Raw genomic sequence first — 19,543 nt, forward strand, 5'->3', positions numbered from 1 at the left:
AATAAAATGGAAGTGGAAAAGTGGACAAGACAACACAATACACTACATTGCGCCATAAAAGGTTTATATCTGCTGTTTATGATGAAGTCTGATTTATCATAGAATCTCCTGGTAGGTTTGTAACAGCACCCATGTTGATAAGTGCTTCTCAATGTGAGAATATTGGGGTCTTCTGAGGAAGAAGCATTTTATTTATATCTTCCAAGCCCATTTTTGTGTTGGTTTTTGTCTTAAATGAAAGTCTGAAATTGTTTTTTTTCTACAATAAAGGCTATTTTATTGATTTCAAGGTAAGAAAGTGTCCTGTTGCAGTCTATGTGGGTGGGTGTTGTTGAGTGATGGGGATTTCAGGGGATGGTATGAAGGCGTCACGTGACTGTCCAGTACTAATGATACCGTTGCTTGTTCATCTGTGGCAACCGGGGCCAGACGTCTATGAGGTCGGGAGGACAAGGGCAGGCGAGAGAGAGTCAGAGAGAGAAGACGGCAGCTGAGAGAGAGAGAGACGACAGTCAGAAAACTATCCCGTATTCAAGACTGCAGTTAGTCCAAACTCCGTCCCGAAGGATAACACTCAGTTGAGTTTTGGGGGGCACAGAAAGCGACGCCAAAATGATGATGACCCAGGTGGAGACCACAATGGTGAGCTATGGTAATGGCTTCGAGGAGGAGTACATGCTCCAGGAGGACGAATGGGACAGGGACATGCTGCTGGACCCTGCCTGGGAGCAACAGCAGAGGAAAGTGAGTACTAAAGTCATCAGAAATAACTCAACTAAATCTGAATAAAGTGGGCTACATTTACACACTATTCTGTGGAAGCTACAGTAAAGTGGAAACACGAAGACACTTATGCCAGTGTTTTAATTTATGGAATTTCATTTTGAAAGTTCATTAAAGTTAATTTAATAGCCTATATCCATATAACTCCAATTTAGTTCGAAATGTGGCAGATTAAAATGAATGTTTCTTTTATCATAGACGCAATGCTAAGGAAGCCTTTGTCGTTTGTGTGTGTGCGTGTGTGTGTGTGTTCAATAACCACTAATAATTGTTAGTAGCCTACCTGTAAGCACTGAAGTTGAACTTCCATATGAGTCATAAAAACTACAAAAATGTGAAATAAATAATGAAGAAACTGCCACCGATATATTAATAGCTACTGGTCTATATTTCTAATTTTCAGCTATATCGCATTATCTGAAGTAGAAGTCGAAAATCAAAGAGAGAGAGAGCGGGTGTTACATCGTATTTGGTGACCCATGAAATTCTGTGACCTGCAGTGTTGGAATAAGTACTCAGATCCTTTACTAAAAGGGATGGTGTCAATACCACATTATACAAATACTTCATTACAAGTAAAAATGCCAAGGCTGACATGTGATAGGTGACAGGCGACAGAGATCACGTCTTTTCGACAGAGATGTTCCTTTCATGTGTACTTGGAGAAGTGTGTTATGTCGCGGACACCGTCTTACTCTGGCTAGTAGTGTTACCACCGTCGCCATGGAAATAGTAGTTTTGCAGTGAACTTCCTTATTGATATTTTGGTGTATAACTCTAGGTAGCTTGTATGTCCTTGTTGAATACGTTAATAATTAACTTTCTCGCTGAAACATAAATTGAAAACGTCGTGTGATACTTGTCAAAACTACTCGTTATAAACCAAACTTAACATTTCATACAAAGGACTTGTGGGGTTACATGGTGTTTTTAATTTGACTCTCATTTGAAGCTTCTCTTGCTTTAATATTATACGGGGAAGATCACAAAACTTCCGCTGTTTACTTGACTCAGCCAGGGGTCCAGGCAGGCGGGGAGGGAGGGAGGCAGGGAGACAGGGAGGGGAGGCTTGACGGACGGATGCAGTGGGTACCAACTAACAATAGCTCTGCCTTCCAGCGGCTCTCCAGACTGCTGCCTCTCCACTGATACGCGAGGAATTCGAGCTGTCAACAGATGCTCCGAACACATGATGACGCTCTTGGGATTAGAATGGACGCTACATCTAATTTTAAACCTCGGGACCAAAAGGCATTATAGTAGGGTTAATCCAGTGGCCTTGGTGCGGAATTCTTTTGTTTATAGAAACCACGCAGAAATATTGTACCAGCACAAGCCACCTGAATATAGCCTCGGCCTACCACACTGTCAGTTGATTTTAGGGCTTTATGAGTTGGCCCAGGCATTAAACAGCAATTCTTTGCACAACTGGAGGCCATCAACTCCAGTTCCATAGCCTCTTGCGGTCCCCACAGGGATGACAAAACTGTGTATTTTAGGTAACACAAATCAGCAACCTGATTATCAAATTCCTGGTCCATATACATAGCAATTTTTCCTATATTTATCTTTTTACTGATACTAATTTGACAGTTGGAGAGTTGTTTGGCTGTCTGAGCAGCTGTTCAAAATTACCAGAATTGATGAAATATCACTGATGGTTGCATACGTAAACACTGGTGTAGCATTTCTATTTGGCACTGGGGGAGGTGATGATGTTACTCTGTACCCGACCACTTTTGTTGTCCTAGCCGTGCATGACATTCACTGTGAGCAGTGGTGTTACCAAAAGGCTTTTGTTGACTGCCTCAAGGGCCACTTTTCTCCCAAATAATTTATCTCCTGTAGCCTTACACTTCTTATCGAGCTCAAGTCATGGTGCAGTGGGCTTATTTCAGATCTTACTTGCAGCTGTCGTACTTCAGTCGACAGTGCTTATGTGGACTATTTCAAATTATTACCTCACTCAGACAGGTTTATCAAGTTGATTGCCAAAGCCATCAGTGCCCATTTATATAACATAGACTAATAATTAAGTTTTTAGACCGTGGCGATATCTGCACTGCTCAGTTGCCGGTGATTAAAAGTCAAGGTATAAAAATGTAATTGCAAAAATAACATTTTCATTTTCTCAGTTAAATCAGAATTAAATAAATCAGACAAAACACAATGATCCATTCACAATGGCCTGTCTTTTCTGTTAAACTTCTCGTTATTTTCCATCCTCCTCCACACAGTCTCTGACCTAGTGAGGCCCCAAAGGCATCAGCTAGACCACTGACAGGGTTGGTCCTCGCTGAATGTGATTCATAAATATTTTTAGCTATAATCGTCACCGGCCAGTAGTCCTAGAGAGCGAGGCGGGGGTGGGAGGGGGACTTGGAAAGTGGGCAGCAGGGTTATGCGACTGTGGCCGAGTCAAATTTGGAGGACCAGCAGGCCACGTTTTTTAACAAGGAGGGCAGCAGTTCAAAGTCACATACACCCTGGGGACTCTATGATGACCTTAACTCTAAAGCCTGTAATATTCTGTTTTTGCACAGGCACCCAAAGGGGCAGCCTGAGTAGATGTCTGGAAGGATTTTTATGAAGCGAGGGTGGAAAGAGTGCTAAAATATCTTCCTCAAGTAATGTCACTTCACACAGTTTATAAGCCAAAGTAAAACCACTGGTGTAAAATCACATAAAAAAGCTTATTGTAATGTACCCTGAGTAACAAATTAGAAAACCTTTTTCAAATAAAAGGAAACACAAAGTTCAATACAATTGCTTGTCAAAACTGTTAATTGAAGGAAAGGCAAACATGAAATAAAGCCAGACTACCTTTCCATTAATTTGTGAATGTACTTAATTGCTAAATGCTCTGTTAAAAAATCCTTTTAAAATGTACAGTACCAAATACTGTATCATAATTAGGGCAAAACTTATTTTACTATAAATGAAATGACAGACTTGAATAGAAATACAAACAATACCTATTTGTTTTTGTGAAGGTGAAGAGTAAAATACCAAAATGTCACCAGCTACTTACTGCAGTATTTGTGGATCTTTAATCAGTGGGATCTGCCCATTGATTACAGCACTCATAAACATGGAAATGCCAATTTACCAGATCCATTTATTCATATAGTTTATGAGGGATAGCCTTAAAATGATCCTTTAAACATGCCTGCCTGTCATCATACATCAGCACTGATATACGATCAGCAGTAATGAATGTGCCCTGGAAGAGCAGCCTACATGTATTGTGATAAAGCTATCTCTTTGCAGCTGTAACCAGTCACACCTTAAGTGGCAAAATAGTGACAGAAAGTGACGTGAAGGGGAAACTTGCTCCTGTGTCCACGTGACATGTTTCTCATGTTGACATGGCGAAACATTTTGACGTTTTTCCTGCCGGTCTCTTATCATGAAGCACACCAGAGCAGTCTAAATTTAACGCTTTATATCGGTCGGAATGTGCTCTGTGGTCGGCTCCCAGCTTTCATCTCCAAAGTGCTGAGCGCCCGTGAACTCTGCTGCTGGCTATTGAGAGACTTTATAAAAATAGGAGGAGAAAGACAATGATCCTGTCTTAACTTGATTTACAGTAATGTAGTGCACAACATGGAGCACATGTGGCACAATATGGTGTTCTGATGACTGTTAGCGATGAAAATACTTTACGGAAAAGTTGAAATTGGACACTAATCAGTAACTAAAGGTTAATCTGAACGAGTAGCTTTGGTCAAACAGGTTAACACTGATTTATAGTTCTGTAGTAAAGACTTGCTATTCTTATGTATCTAGTCTGTAAAGGATGTTTAGACTTAAATTACAAATTACTTTTAAGACTATTGTTTATCAAAATGTGCTACATACAGTCATATAATCACTATTTCCTTACTTGAAAAACTGTTTTTGAAAAAACATTTTCAAACACAGAACATGATACATATGTTTGCCAACATTTCATCAAGTTCTGCTTTAACTGACCTGGGTCTCCCTCTCCTGGTAGACGTTCACAGCCTGGTGTAACTCCCACCTGAGGAAAGCTGGTACTCAAATTGAAAATATTGAAGAGGACTTCAGGAATGGACTAAAACTCATGCTGCTTCTGGAAGTCATCTCAGGTCAGATCACAGAAGGGAGACGTTTCTATTATAATTTTATGTGTTCTCGGTTCATTTCAATGCTTTATTCTTTTCCACACCAGTAGGAAACTATGCACATTTTCATTCACCTGTAGCATCGTATTTATCCTCATAATATTATTTTCTGTGTTCTGTTTAATATGTTGGCACACATAAATGACTCATAATGGTTTGCTTGCAGGTGAGAGGTTACCCAAGCCAGACAGAGGGAAGATGCGGTTTCATAAGATTGCTAATGTCAACAAAGCACTGGACTTCATCACAAGCAAAGGAGTGAAACTGGTCTCCATTGGAGCAGAAGGTACCTGATCCCTTCCTCTGTACACAAATATATTCTAAGCCATTTGGTGTCCAATGGACTGACAAATATATAGTGTGATATTAAGATTTCATTATTAACTCCAGTGCAAACTGATTCTAACAGGTTGTTTTTTTTTTCAGAGATTGTGGACGGGAATGTAAAGATGACTCTTGGAATGATCTGGACTATCATCCTCCGCTTCGCCATTCAGGATATTTCTGTTGAAGGTGAGGTCAAATCTTACTACATTGTCTTTAGACATTGGGCCTCATTCACTAGTATGTGCATAGAAATGTTCTTGTGCACAAAAATAACTGCACTTGCCGTCAGACAAAAGACACAAACTTGTAAATCAGAATCTGAACTGAATTCCAGATTCAAAGGACAAAAAAAAAAAAAATCATGAAAAAAAAGGAAATTTGCAAGATGTAGAAGGCAAAGCAGACTGTGACCTGTGTTATATTGAAGTACACAATGTAACTCATGTTTACATTTCTGTGAATTCACTTTCTCCTCAGAAACATCTGCCAAGGAAGGCCTTCTTCTGTGGTGTCAGAGAAAGACTGCCCCCTACAGGAATGTCAACGTCCAAAACTTCCATGTCAGGTAAGTGTTGCTCATATTAAATACTCTTGATTTTGATGATAGTTTATTTGATTGACAGCTGATTCACATTCTTGTCTCATGGTATATTCAAAGTAAAGGGATGATAAATGTTAACACATATTCAAGTATTTCTTTTACCTTTCAACATTAAAACAACCTATTGTGTTATGACGGAACATACAATAGTAATATGGAGTTTGTGTTCTAATCTGTTACAAGTTACAGGTAGCTCATCACATTTTATTGCACCAAACATATTTTATTGCACCAGTGAACCATCTCTCAGTTCCTCCTGAAAGTAACTTTCACAAAAATGAAGCCTCAGATGTTGACACTCGGTTGTTGCACCTTTAATGGTATCGTTCAATGCAAGAACTGGACTTTCTCCTGCAACATCATCTTAGTTTAACTGGTGTGGTGCATCTCTGAACTGACATGTTGGTTCTCTCTGCTTGTCGGCTGGTGAAGCTGGAAGGATGGCCTGGCCTTCTGCGCCCTGATTCATAGACACAGACCCGACCTCCTCGACTACTCTAAGCTCAACAAGGTGTCGTGTGGCCTCACTTGTAACCAGGATGCTGTGTGTTAGCCTCAAACACTAACAGTCCACAAAATTAACATTTCTGTCACACTGAAAGCAGAATAATGGCACTTTCTGTTGTGTTGGCCTATGTTGTGAGGAAGACTAGTTTATATTTAGGAATGGAGGTGTATGCCATCTCTTTCTCACATTTCCTGTTTCCTCTGCTAATGACTTACTTGCACTGCTAATGTGGTTGCCTGTTTTGATTGAGTTATCTGAGTACATGATAGTGTTTGATGCAGACACAATCACAAAGCCGTCTACGTGAAGTCCACTCGGTTGTCATAGAAGCAGAAGAATCAGAAGCAGTGTGCAGTAGTGTTTGCTGTGGAAATACAGCGTGTTATTTGGAACACACGAGTGGATATAAGCAAGTTCAATCTACGGATGATTCTTTACAGCAAAAAGGTTTTGTCTGAAGCGAATTCATTTAGTCTCAGCTCATGCTTATTTATTCTTATGCTTCATTATTCTTTAACACACCGGTGTACCCAGCACACAATTTCAGCATAATTAAAAGTAATAAGGCCTTTGCTTCTGTTTTTGAATCAGTTTTTATATGCCCCCCCACTGTGCCATTTACAACAATGGATTTAATGGCAGGGATATGCCGACTCCATAGTAACACAAACACAAAGTCATTAATATGCAAAAAAAGACAAAACAACTTTAAATTATGTCAAATAGATACAAAGTTTGTCTTTCCTCATTCATTTAACATATCTGCTATTAGCATATAAGCTTTACAGTGTAAATAGTGCACACTGTTGTATCTTTAAGTGATTTTCTGGGCAACTAAATGTTCTGGGTTTAATGTATTGCCCAGGATTCTCGTTTTTTTTGTATAAACATGTGAGGGTGTCAGTGAGCTGTGCTGCTTATTTGTAGGGTAGAGAACGCAGCCGATAGACCTCCTGCATTCATCAACAATAATGCACCCAGGTCTGTTTTGGTGTTTAAAGATGAAGTGTGATTTAACAACATATCTTATCCAATTACTGAGGCAAAAAAGTAAATGGCCTAAATATCAGACGGTACATTAATATCAGCTATGAAGGAATTTCCCTTTACTTACTGTACTGTAAGATCACATTTGACCCAGCACTGCATATGTATAGCAGGGGAACACCTTGGCTGGATATAGGGAGTGACATTTTCATTTGTTTTGGAAACAGAGGCACTCTCTTTTCAGCACCTTACTCACTGACATGACTTAGTGTTGACTCTGAATAGTCACAGAAACATGAGCCTAGTCCCCGCAGAGCACAGGCTTAGCTTTACCTCAGCGACTGGCCATGCTGGCCCCGAGTGTATCCAAGTGAGGGGCTGCTGATCCTCCTGAAAGAAGAATCGGAAGATACATAGATGTCTATAAAAGGGTCATTTTGATATGTATTATTCAAAGCTAATGCGTCACTGCAAGGCTAGTGTCAATTTTCATACTGGAAAAGGGCAGTCAAGGTAAATATGAGTGATGAGGCACATTTTGCGCTGAATTTTCTTACTCTTTCAGTCTCTTTTGGCATATGTATTTGCACACCAGTTGTGCTTATGCTGCCAGGAGACAGTTGCATTGTGCGCCAGGCAGCTGTTGAATCTGGCATATGGCTCCAGGTGAGCGTGTTCATTAAGCTAGCAGTGTTATAGCCTGCTGAGACAGCTCTGGTCAGGGAGGGATGAGGGTACACATACACACACACACACACCCACACACACACACACACACATGCACACGCACTCAAAGACACAGAGGCCTTGGGGCATCCTTCTATCCTTCCATCCATCCCTTCATCCAGCCAGCATTTTACCACTCCATCCATCCATCTGTCCTGCACTGGATCTGTGAGCAGCTGGCCCTGTCATGTAGTGTGGCAGACCCCCTCCCTGCTGCCTTTATGGAACAGTGGAACAGAGACAGGAACAATAGCAGCAGCATGATAGCATGATCCCTTTACCCCAATGCACTCTCACTGACTGTCCCATTAGCAGCGAAGGGTTCAGTGTCAGCTGTTGGCTTAACACACCACTCCTAGTCTGTCCAAACACTTGGTTTCTCCTGTCAGTCATTTGTGTGAAAAAATAAAATGTGGTTTATTATGTTTCAAAACATATGTGATGTATATTGTAGTTTTGAAATGTTACTGGAGTCTATTGCTAAGCTTATCATTTTATTCTTTAAAAAAAAAAGTTAAATTATTAAGTTAAAATACAAGTTACAGATTTAAATATGTAAATAAAAAAAACAATCAATAATAGTAACAAACATTATCATCATTAAGTGCAATTCAGAGTTGTCACACAAAAGCCAAAAAAGTCATCAATCTTATGATTTTAAGAAAACTAATACTTGATTTTCCAATTGAGACTGGTTTCATATATCAAACAACAATCATCAACATGTGAGGGACTGAATAAACATCCAGCAACAATAACGTCAGTTGTAGGATTCAGCAGGTCAATCAAATGTTGATTTAAGTCGTATTAAATTAATGTGCATGCACAGTAGATGATCAGCGAGTATAATGTGTCCACCACAGCATGAAGGTCAGCGCAGCGGCATGTTAAGTCCAACATTGCTGCGCAGTGATGCAGAATTGTGTTTCTTTATTTAGGATGATCCTATGGGGAACCTGAACCTGGCTTTTGACATAGCCGAGAAACACCTGGACATTCCCAAAATGCTGGATGCGGAAGGTAATGTTTTATGGAATAGAAAACCCCTAAGTTTATTATTCTACTGTATGAAATATGTTTTTTCAATACTGTATGAATGTTACTGTCTGTGTGTGTGTGTATGAAGATATTATTGTTGGACGTCTATTTTTGCACTAGTCTCTTTCACACATACACAACTAGCAAATGTATCCTGACATATGATGTGTCCAGTTAACGCTAATCATGGGGTGAAAGACTGAGAACTATTTCTTTGAGGGGGTCTTAGATGACTACGTCAGATTCACTTTGTGTGCACATAAAAGGATGTAAAGTAAAACACAACCATATTTCAGTCTTGATCATTTGGATTAAGTGACCCTCTCCATACTCAATAATTACATTCATATGCATTAATAATATTTTTTCTAAAAAACTGGAAAAAAGCACTTTTCTCTTTTTTCTTTCTTTCTGCCACCTTGACTTTTCCCCCTCTCAATTCCATAGATATCATCAACACCCCCAAGCCTGATGAAAGAGCCATCATGACCTATGTGTCCTGCTTTTACCATGCTTTTGCTGGAGCCGAGCAGGTATAGAGACTGAACCTATCACCTTAAATGACTTAACTTTCATTTTTAGAAGAGGTAGCTATCACTGTCTCTCTTATTTGCTGTCCCTCTATTGCAGTTTGGTTTTGACATATCATTTTGAGCAACAAATGTATTTTGAGGATGACATTATTAAAAATATTGAAAGGATGAATGAAATCATGTAAATATGTTATTTTTCACTCCCTGTGCTTTTAGGCAGAGACGGCTGCCAACAGGATCTGTAAGGTGCTGGGTGTAAACCAGGAGAATGAGAAACTGATGGAGGAGTATGAGAGACTGGCCAGTGAGGTAAATCATGATCTGAAATTTCATTAAAAAATATCCTTGCATATGTTGATCATGACTCTTTGTGTAATGAAAAGAGAAGTTAACCTGTAGAACTGTAGATAATCAAACATACATATTACACTAAAGTTGTCCCCCTGCCTCTAAACTAGTCCAAAGTAAAAGAACAGACTTAAGTTTAGCTCTAAAAACATATTCCTCTCCCCCACTTGTGGATCCCATTGCTGCCATAATCTGAGATCCATCTGCTGAAAAAATGTAATAATTCATCACAGTCTTGACAAACTGCTATCTTAACATGGAGCTCTCTTGACTCTTCACTTATTCCCATGTTGTCCTTGTGTTTCCCAGCTGCTGGAATGGATCCGCCGCACCACTCCCTGGCTGGAGAACCGGACCCCTGAGAAGACCATGGGAGAAATGCAGCGAAAGCTGGAGGACTTCAGGGACTACAGACGCCAGCACAAGCCCCCTAAGGTGCAGGAGAAGTGCCAGCTGGAAATTAACTTCAACACCCTGCAGACCAAGTTGCGCATCAGCAATCGTCCTGCCTTCATGCCCTCTGAGGGGAAGATGGTGTCTGTAAGTTACAACTCCACATTTTTCCTCCTCTTATAATTCAGCAATGAAAGAAGTGTTCATCACTGTTGATGTTCACCTCCTATGGCAAAAGCTTTAGGATTCAAATCTTACATGGGACTGATTAGTAACACACAGTGCCATTCTACCAGTAGGATTAGATTATTGACTGGGGTTGAATTTAAACAAAAGATGGTGTGATGTATCATTTTCATTTCGTCTACAGGACATAACCAGTGCATGGCAGGGACTGGAGCAGGCAGAGAAGGGCTATGAGGAATGGCTTCTTACAGAGATCCGCAGGTTGGAGAGGCTGGACCACTTGGCTGAAAAGTTTCGTCAAAAAGCCACCAACCATGAGAACTGGGCCAGCGGTAAGTTGTAGATGTACATTTGACTTTTTACCTGTCTGCGTGCTTGCTTCTATCTCTCACTTTTATATCTATAGATCTGCATGTTTATCTGTTTATCCTGACTTGTTAGCTCAATGTTTTGTCTGTAAGCATCTTTAATCCTGCTTCTCTGCTTGCTTTTCAATTCTCAAGTGTTTCCGTTAACCACTGGGTTTGTTTAGATTTACTCCTAATGAGATTTGATTGAAGGTTTTAAGAGTCTTTCCAATGCAATCAGCCTGTAGTGCACTACAACAGGTCATTTTCTCCATGTGCAATGACCAAATAAGGCCTGTGTTTCGATCCAAAATACTAATCATCTGATCATTCCTCCCTCTTACTTTATCCTTCTCTCTTTCCATATGTGTGATATGCAGGTAAAGAACTGATCCTCTCCCAGAAGGACTATGAAACAGCTACCCTGATAGAAATGAAAGCATTGCTTCGAAAACATGAGGCCTTTGAGAGTGACTTGGCAGCCCACCAGGACAGAGTGGAGCAGATTGCTGCCATTGCACAGGAACTAAAGTACGCACTCCCTATAGCAGACGTTTGCAGTCATGTGTCATGGAGGCCCAGGAGTATGTTTTCACTCCAGCCAAACACAACATCAGGGGACTAATGGCAAAATCAACCATTGCAGTCTTGTTTTCTATTTCTCTTGTAGTAGTATTTTGGCTCTAGACAGCGTATAATATACAAGAGAGATTGCCTGAATAGATTAAGAATGACAAGCAAAAGCAAATGTGCCAGATTGGCAACATTGTAAACACTGCCCTTGAAATGGTCCAAAAAAAAACATCTGTTCATATTATTCACTTTTGAGACAAGAAAAAATAGAAAACAAAGTAGCACAGAAACTTATTTGGAACAATATGAACTCATTACAACTCAAGTGTAATTTACAAGTGAGATGGTTTTAAAGGATTTTGGGAAATTTATTATTCATCCATCCATCCATCCATTCATCTTCTACCGCTTATCCGGGGTCGGGTCGCGGGGGCAGCAGCCTAAGCAGGGAAGCCCAGATTTCCCTTTCCCCAGCCACTCCGTCCAGCTCTTCCCGGGGGATCCCGAGGCGTTCCCAGGCCAGCCGAGAGACATAGTCTCTCCAGCGTGTCCTGGGTCTTCCCTGGGGTCTCCTACCAGTGGGACGTGCCCTGAACACCTCACCAGGGAGGCGTCCAGGAGGCATCCTAACTAGATGCCCGAGCCACCTCATCTGGCTCCTCTCAACGCGGAGAAGCAGTGGGTCTGACCAAGCTTCTCACCCTATCTCTAAGCCAGCCACCCTATGGAGGTAGCTCATTTCGGCCACTTGCACCCATGATCTTGTTCTTTCGGTCACTACCCAAAGCTCATGACCATAGGTGAGGGTAGGAACGAACATCGACTCCTCCACTTGGGGCAGGATCTCATCCCCAACACGGAGAGTGCACTCGATCCAGTGAGAGTTGGAGGTCACGGTCTGATGAAGCCAATAGGACCACATCGTCTGCAAAAAGCAGTGACCCAATCCTGAGGTCATGTATTAATGAAAACGAAAATTATATAACCCCCTTTTTTCTTAGTGAATGGAATATAACTATATCTTAAGAAAGGGGTGAAGGGCGCGCAGGTGGTCGAGTGGTTAGAGTGCATGCCACATATGCAGCCGACCCTGCTTCGAATCCTGGCTGGAGGTCCTATGCTGCATGTCACACCCCCTTCTTTCTCCTGTTGTCTGTCTACTGTTAAATAAAGGCATCTGTGCCAAAAAAATCTTTAAAAAAAAAAGAAAAAAGAAAAGGGTGAAGAGAATGGTTCACACGTTCACAGGCATGCAGACATTTTCAATCAGCACTCAATGATGACCACCTGTCCATCGTTACCTGCTTAGTCTGTGATTGGCCACAGAGTACTTCCCTTTTCGTATTAAAGTGAAAAGCTCTGCAACAGGAAGATACAATTTCAGCTGACCAGCAAGATGGCTTTATGGTTTACGCTGAGGTATGTTGCTAAGTTACTATAATGACATGTTTATGACTTGTTTGGTTTAGTCAGGTTTTTGACCAAGCTATTTTCTTTTACAGTCACCTGCTCCTTGTTGTGCTGTCGAGCTGGATTGTCCATTCCTATCCTGCTAAAAAAGGTAATATCACTTCAGCTATTATAAATGTTTAGTGTGACAAACTTGAGTTATTAAAATTCATCACACTTGCTCAGCTGACTAAATTTGACCACAAATATCCCCCTCCCTCCCCAGGCTCATTCCAAGGCATGAGTTATCCTGTCTCAACAGCAAGCTATAGCCCTAACCCAGATGTGTCCATGTGGAATTCTGCTCCTGTCTGGGATCCTGTAGAAGAATCTACAACAACCTTCGCTACCTATAGAACATCTCAGCCCAGTCATGAAATCATGCTTCCTCCTCCACCTCAGTATCAGACAGGTGCACTTGAGCACTTCCAAGACAACTTTGAGTATGGTAATTCAGAAAGTGAAACTGAGCAGCCAAGCTCTCCATCAGCTCCACCTCCATATCTAGGCCCTAGCTTCCAGGCAGGTGAGTTGAGCCAGTACGAGTCAACCTTTGAGCATGGAAATGAAGACAGGGAAACGGAAGAACAAGGTTTCAGGCCATTTCCTCCCTATGCCTCGGCTCGGCTGGGAGCTGGGCACCGGTCATCTCAGATGCTACCAGCTGGACCAACTATACCAAACTATCACCGCCGCCTCTTCTTGACTGGTCAGCTTCCTCCTGGTACATACTCAAACTTCCAGACAGATTATGAGACTGGTGCTAACAACAGGGATGAAAGTTCTTATGAAAGATACCACTATCCCATCGCCGACAATCAAAACCACCTCACTCAGACCAAGGAAGCTCCCAGAGATGTCCCCTGGCAGCGGACCCAACAATTCCTTAAAGCTTAACCATACCTGTAGATCTTTCAACCAACTTGATGCAGACTGCAGTAAAGGCAGCTCTATTAGTCGCTGTTCACTCTGAAATGTACATTCTGTGTTCAAGTTGTGTGTGTGACTTTTTTTTTTTTTAATTAAAGGGAACGTGAACACTTGATTTCTGTGTGGGTTTAATCAAAGCGGTGTGTTCATAATTACTTAATCCAAAGTATCATATTTGCTTCAGGACATCTTGTGGCTGGCTGAATAAAAGATGGGTTCATAATTCCTCAAGTCTGTCCTGACAGTCAGGAGCTCAAATCCAGTCCTGTGCAAATGTGTATCTAATGTTTAGTCTGTCACCCTCTTGTTACAGTTGAAACTAAAGATATATCTAACTTGGCTAGCTGTTTTGCTTTCAGAACTCTTTAATTTTGCTCAATGAGGACTGGAATTTACCCTGCATCACTCAGGTTTAAGGGATCTCCTAAAGGTCAGAAATGATTTCAGCACGTTCTCATTTGATAGCAGCCATGTTTAAATCTAAAGTCTTGAGCTAAATGCATGGATTTAGGTGTTTACTTTCAGGGGCAAGACATTACTCTTATACCAAAAAACATAGCAAGCAAGACTGAACATTAAAGCAGGAATGAGCCTTTGTGTAGTTGGGCCTCAAAACCTGTGGCTTTTTCCTGGAAAAGGCATCTTAATCTTAAAAATGCTATAGAGCTCTCTTCCACAACTGATACAAATGGCAGTATTGTTTTTGTATTCTTCCAGTGAGCTGGATTACCATGATGTGGCTGCTGTGAACCAGCGTTGCCAGAGCATCTGTGACTTGTGGGACAGGCTGGGAACCCTGACTCAGAAGAGGAGAGAAGCACTGGAGGTAAGGGCAATATTTACTGCTGGTACCAATATGATATTTGACAGAACGCAGATAAATCATTCATATCTTGTTGAACATGGCCTTTTTTTATATACTGAGTTACTAAAACTTGAATGAGATGCTGTGCATATGTTAATAAATCCCCACAAGAGTGTGCTAATGTTCCACCCTGACCACAATAGTTACATACATGATCAACTTAATCAAAATGTCAGTGTAAGCATATTCAAGTGTCTGTCAATGACATCTGAAAAGTGAAGACATAACTGACTGATGAGGAGAGAAAATTGGATCCCTCTAAAATCCCTGACCCAGATAGAAGGATAAAATTGGGGGCTAGATGTAAGGGTCCTGTCCAGGAAGTGACTGGCTCAAAGCCCACTAGCCACTTCCTCTGATCCATGCTGGCCATTTCAGACCTGCAAATGTGTTAGGGCCTGGGAAAAGGGCCAAGGATTAAGTCTGAATGACAGGGACAGGGGTCTGTTGTCTGTCCTGATTCCACTCCCTACCATCCCCTCCTGAGGGGTGGGACCCTGTCAGGAACAAGCAAGCCAAAGTGGGGGTTAACAAGGCCGTGCCAGTGTTATGCAGCCTGGGATTAGTTATCAAAACAGGTGAGGGGATGTTTTTTTTTTTTTTTTTGGATTTGTATGTGAGATATGAGGATAATGATTCCTTGTTAGACTGTGGTAAAGCATACAGTGAGCTATAGGTTGCATGTTGCAGGGGGGTTGTTTTGAATTAAAAAATATAAAAATCATACATTGCAGTATATCTTGTAATCCTCCCAGCGGACAGAGAAACTGCTGGAGACTATTGATCAGTTGTTCCTGGAGTTTGCAAAGAGGTCAGCTCCTTTCAATAACTGGATGGAAGGAGCCATGGAGGATCTTCAGGACATGTTCATGGTGCATACTATTGAAGAAGTCCAGGTAAGCTTACACACAGTACAATAGAGTCACACATTTATTTGTGATTCCAGTTGCATTTGACAGCATTGCTGCTGTTAAAAAAGTCCAGGTAAGATTAGCCTGCCCGCAATCATTCATCATGATTTATGATTCATGTTTGGGTTATTATGAAGCCCATAAACAGTTTCTCTTTATTGTAAATATCTGTACAGTGTTAATATAATATTGGTAAGTCTGTCACACCCAAATGAAAACCACATAATGTTATCACACTTTTTTTTAACAGAACTTTTAATAACATTTCAAGATTTCCCTCTTTCCACTCTCCCTTCCAGAGTCTAATCGCAGCTCATGAGCAGTTCAAAGCTACTCTACCTGAGGCAGATGCAGAGAGACAGGCCATCTTGGGAATCCACAATGAGGTGCAGAAAATTTCCCAGAGCTATGGAATCAAGGCCAACATTATTAACCCCTACAGCACCCTTACAACTGAAGAGCTTCTCAACAAATGGGATAAGGTATCTATAGCTTCCAAACTAATTTACAGATTCATATATCGAGGAATAAAGTAATTATTCTTCCTATTAGGAGTAAAGAGAGCAGTATTTACATTCCACTGATAAAAAAGTGCTGCTCTAACATTTTATCACTGAACTGAAAGACACATTTCTGTTTCATGTGAATGGATCTTTTCAGGAGGATCCAGCATAATACCAAGTAAGCCATCTACTTTATATGTCCATGTGTGTAATTTTTAGGTGAAGAAGTTGGTTCCTCAGAGAGATGGTTCCCTCCAGGAGGAGATGGCACGCCAGCATGCCCATGAAAGGCTGAGACGGCAGTTTGCTGCCCAGGCTAATCTTATTGGACCTTGGATACAGGCCAGAATGGAGGTCAGACATACAGCCTTCATAAGCAATTTGACAGTTATCTCCATCTAATCAAATAAAAACCAAAAATGGAAGACAATTATATTCAAATGTTTTATACAAATTGGAGGTACAATGATGGTGGTTTCCTGATAATGATGATAGTTGAATAATTCCAAGTAAAATTACTTTATCACACACGCACACAATTTCTCTTTACCAAATGTATGACAGAATTTACTCAAATGACTCGCTGCAGCATGAGTAAGCAAACCACGAGATCTTTAAACCAATATCTTATCATCTAAATTGGTCCAAAAATGAAGTTGACCCTGCTGCATTTATTTTCCCAACAGGAAATTGGACGTTGCTCCCTGGAGATAGGAGGCACTCTGGAAGACCAGATGACCCAGCTGAAGCAATTTGAGCATGTCATTGTCACTTACAAGCCCAATGTCGACAAGTTGGAGGGAGACCACCAGTTAATCCAAGAGTCACTTGTGTTCGATAACAAACACACCAACTACACTATGGAGGTACAGGACAGGGGCAAACAGAGAACAGTCTTCAAATATATATGCATGCATTGACGTCAACAGTATGTGCAAACATTCACACACACATACACATTCTGAAGATACTCATTGCAGATACTGAAATTCTCAAATGTACAAGTATGTATGAAACAAACATTTAGATTCACACTCAGTTTCTTCAAGGTGTGTCTGCTCTGTGTTAACATGCTTGCTCTGTCATCACATCAACAGCACATCCGTGTTGGGTGGGAGCTGCTCCTTACAACCATTGCCCGAACCATCAATGAGATTGAGACCCAGATCCTAACCCGGGATGCCAAGGGCATCAGCCAGCAGCAGATGAATGAATTCAGATCTTCTTTCAACCACTTCGACCGGGTATAGATCTCCAACATCTTACATCACTGGAGTATTTTTTTTGTCAGCTTGATTGATTGGTGCAAAGAAGCCAAGCAGGTGGTGGTAGCCCTGTGTTTAGAGAGGGTCCTGTAGCTGAGTGCACCATGACCCAAATGTCCCAAGAGAATTCTTGCCAGACCCAAGGGCAGTGTCAGGAAGGTGACCCTACATTTGACCCAAAGTGACTTTTGTTAGACATGGTGGATGTAAATTAAATGTTTCCACCCTGAGCATTACAAATTACCACAAAAAAATCAATTGTAGGATGTCAAGCCATATTGTATTCATATTAAGTTAAATTCTTGTAGTTTTGGTGAAAGTGCAATGATGGATGACTTATCCACTCAGTTTTCATTTATTCAAGCTAAACGTTTAGGGGATTCCACAGACTGATTATGCCTCTCAATGCCTGAATTGAGTAGATTAATACACCCAACAAATCAAACCTTTTTTGTACAATACCACAATGACTGAGCTCTCAAATCTTACCTGTCATGAAAGTATTAGGTGTTTAAAGTTGATAGCATTCCTCCTGTATGTTATTTATATCATAGTGCTACATATCTTATTGTTATTGTCAGATATTGGTCTTGTTTAATGGAATATTGACAAGCACTATATATTTGTTGGATCTTCTCATATTGCCTCAGTGTATTGTTTCTTTCTCTGCACTGCCATGCTTCAATCTTTCTTGACTTTATTTTTCTCCTATTCTTATCCTGAAATTCACCTGAAATTTGGCCTCCTGTAGAAGAAGAATGGAGCAATGGAGACGGATGACTTCAGAGCCTGCCTCATCTCTATGGGTTATGACTTGGTATGGTGTTTTAAATGCGGTTGGATAGATGGGACTTCATTATCAGTAACTGACAGAATTGCTCATGTTTGCTGTATTTTACATCCCCTCATTTGTTCTCTTTTCATCTATACCCTACTCAGGGAGAGGTGGAATTTGCCCGTATAATGATGCTGGTGGACCCCAATACTACTGGAATTGTCTCCTTCCAGTCTTTCATTGATTTTATGACCAGAGAGACTGCTGACACGGACACTGCGGAGCAGGTTGTGGCATCATTCAGGATTCTGGCAGCTGATAAGGTATGTGTATGTGTGTGTGAGTCAGTGTAGTTTACTGGCATATGGACGGATATTCTTAGATGACACTAATCTATTCTATTCCAGTCATTATTAACAAGTATTTTCCATGCCAAGCTGATTTATGGTCTATAATTTTGTTCATGATCTCAAGTGGAAAGGGGGGTATTAGCATGAATCATTTTGGAAATATGTCTGAAACGCATGTCCTTTCCACCATCACAGCCTTACATATTAGTGGAGGAGCTGAGGAGAGAACTGCCTCCTGAACAGGCAGAATACTGCATCATGAGGATGCCGCCTTGTCGCGCCCCTGGAGCACCACCAGGGGCACTGGACTACACTGCCTTCTCCACCGCCCTCTATGGAGAGAGTGACCTTTAACCTGACTAGAAAAACCCTTCATCTACTGACCGTTTACCTAATCAACCCCTCCCCCTCCGCCTTCCATCTCCTGATGAATTTAAGGAATCTATGAAAGGAGGATCAAATATGTTGAATGAAATGTGTTTGTGACCATATCAAGTTTTTGTTGATTAGTTATCTGACGCATTAGTCTGTCTGCAGTCATACTGAGCATTGTCATGTGTGATGGTGCTCTTGGATAAAAGATGTCCCCTAAACAAAATTTCCATGTTAAAATTGTATTGTGAGAAAAAATGCATTGCAGGTTTTATCTTGTGTGGTATGGTGAAGTGTATCTGTATCAAAAATGCAGATTATTTGGAAGAACTTGATCATGGTGATTGAGCAGCTTATCATTTGAAGAAAATATATACATAAAAGTCCAGTTTCATCTAGCACTGTCATGTATTTTTTTCCTTATCTGTCCTTTCAGTATATTAATTTTGGGAATGCAATCTTCCCATAAGGGATTTTGAGATGCATAAATTGAATTACAGTTTGCAAAAGCAAGACTGCCATCCAACAATAAAGTGTAAAAAATGGGATCCCAAAAGGCTATAACATGTACAGTACCAACATAATGTACAGTACCAACAGAAGAAAAATAGGAAACCAAATGAAT

General features: G+C 40.9%; 1 protein-coding gene across 2 annotated transcripts; it reads left to right on the forward strand.

The window, feature by feature from the left end:
* Positions 1–615: 615 nt before the first annotated feature.
* Positions 616–18,900, forward strand: actn2b (actinin, alpha 2b). Of its 2 annotated transcripts, XM_053333631.1 has the most exons (21): positions 616–744; positions 4,781–4,895; positions 5,098–5,217; positions 5,358–5,444; positions 5,736–5,823; positions 6,292–6,370; positions 9,019–9,100; positions 9,566–9,651; positions 9,868–9,960; positions 10,309–10,539; positions 10,763–10,910; positions 11,306–11,456; positions 14,595–14,703; positions 15,498–15,638; positions 15,953–16,135; positions 16,376–16,510; positions 16,843–17,022; positions 17,254–17,400; positions 18,173–18,238; positions 18,361–18,519; positions 18,742–18,900. In XM_053333631.1, the coding sequence occupies exons 1-21, from the start codon at positions 616–618 to the stop codon at positions 18,898–18,900; spliced, it is 2,688 nt and encodes an 895-aa protein (XP_053189606.1). The 2 variants fall into 2 exon arrangements, with proteins under 2 accessions (XP_053189606.1, XP_053189607.1); XM_053333632.1 differs by lacking the exons at positions 616–744; positions 4,781–4,895; positions 5,098–5,217; ... (3 more) ...; positions 9,019–9,100; positions 9,566–9,651 and adding an exon at positions 2,224–2,238.
* Positions 18,901–19,543: the final 643 nt, after the last annotated feature.

Source organism: Scomber japonicus, chromosome 14 (genome assembly GCF_027409825.1).
Source record: "Scomber japonicus isolate fScoJap1 chromosome 14, fScoJap1.pri, whole genome shotgun sequence".
Classification (NCBI taxonomy): Eukaryota; Metazoa; Chordata; class Actinopteri; order Scombriformes; family Scombridae; genus Scomber; species Scomber japonicus.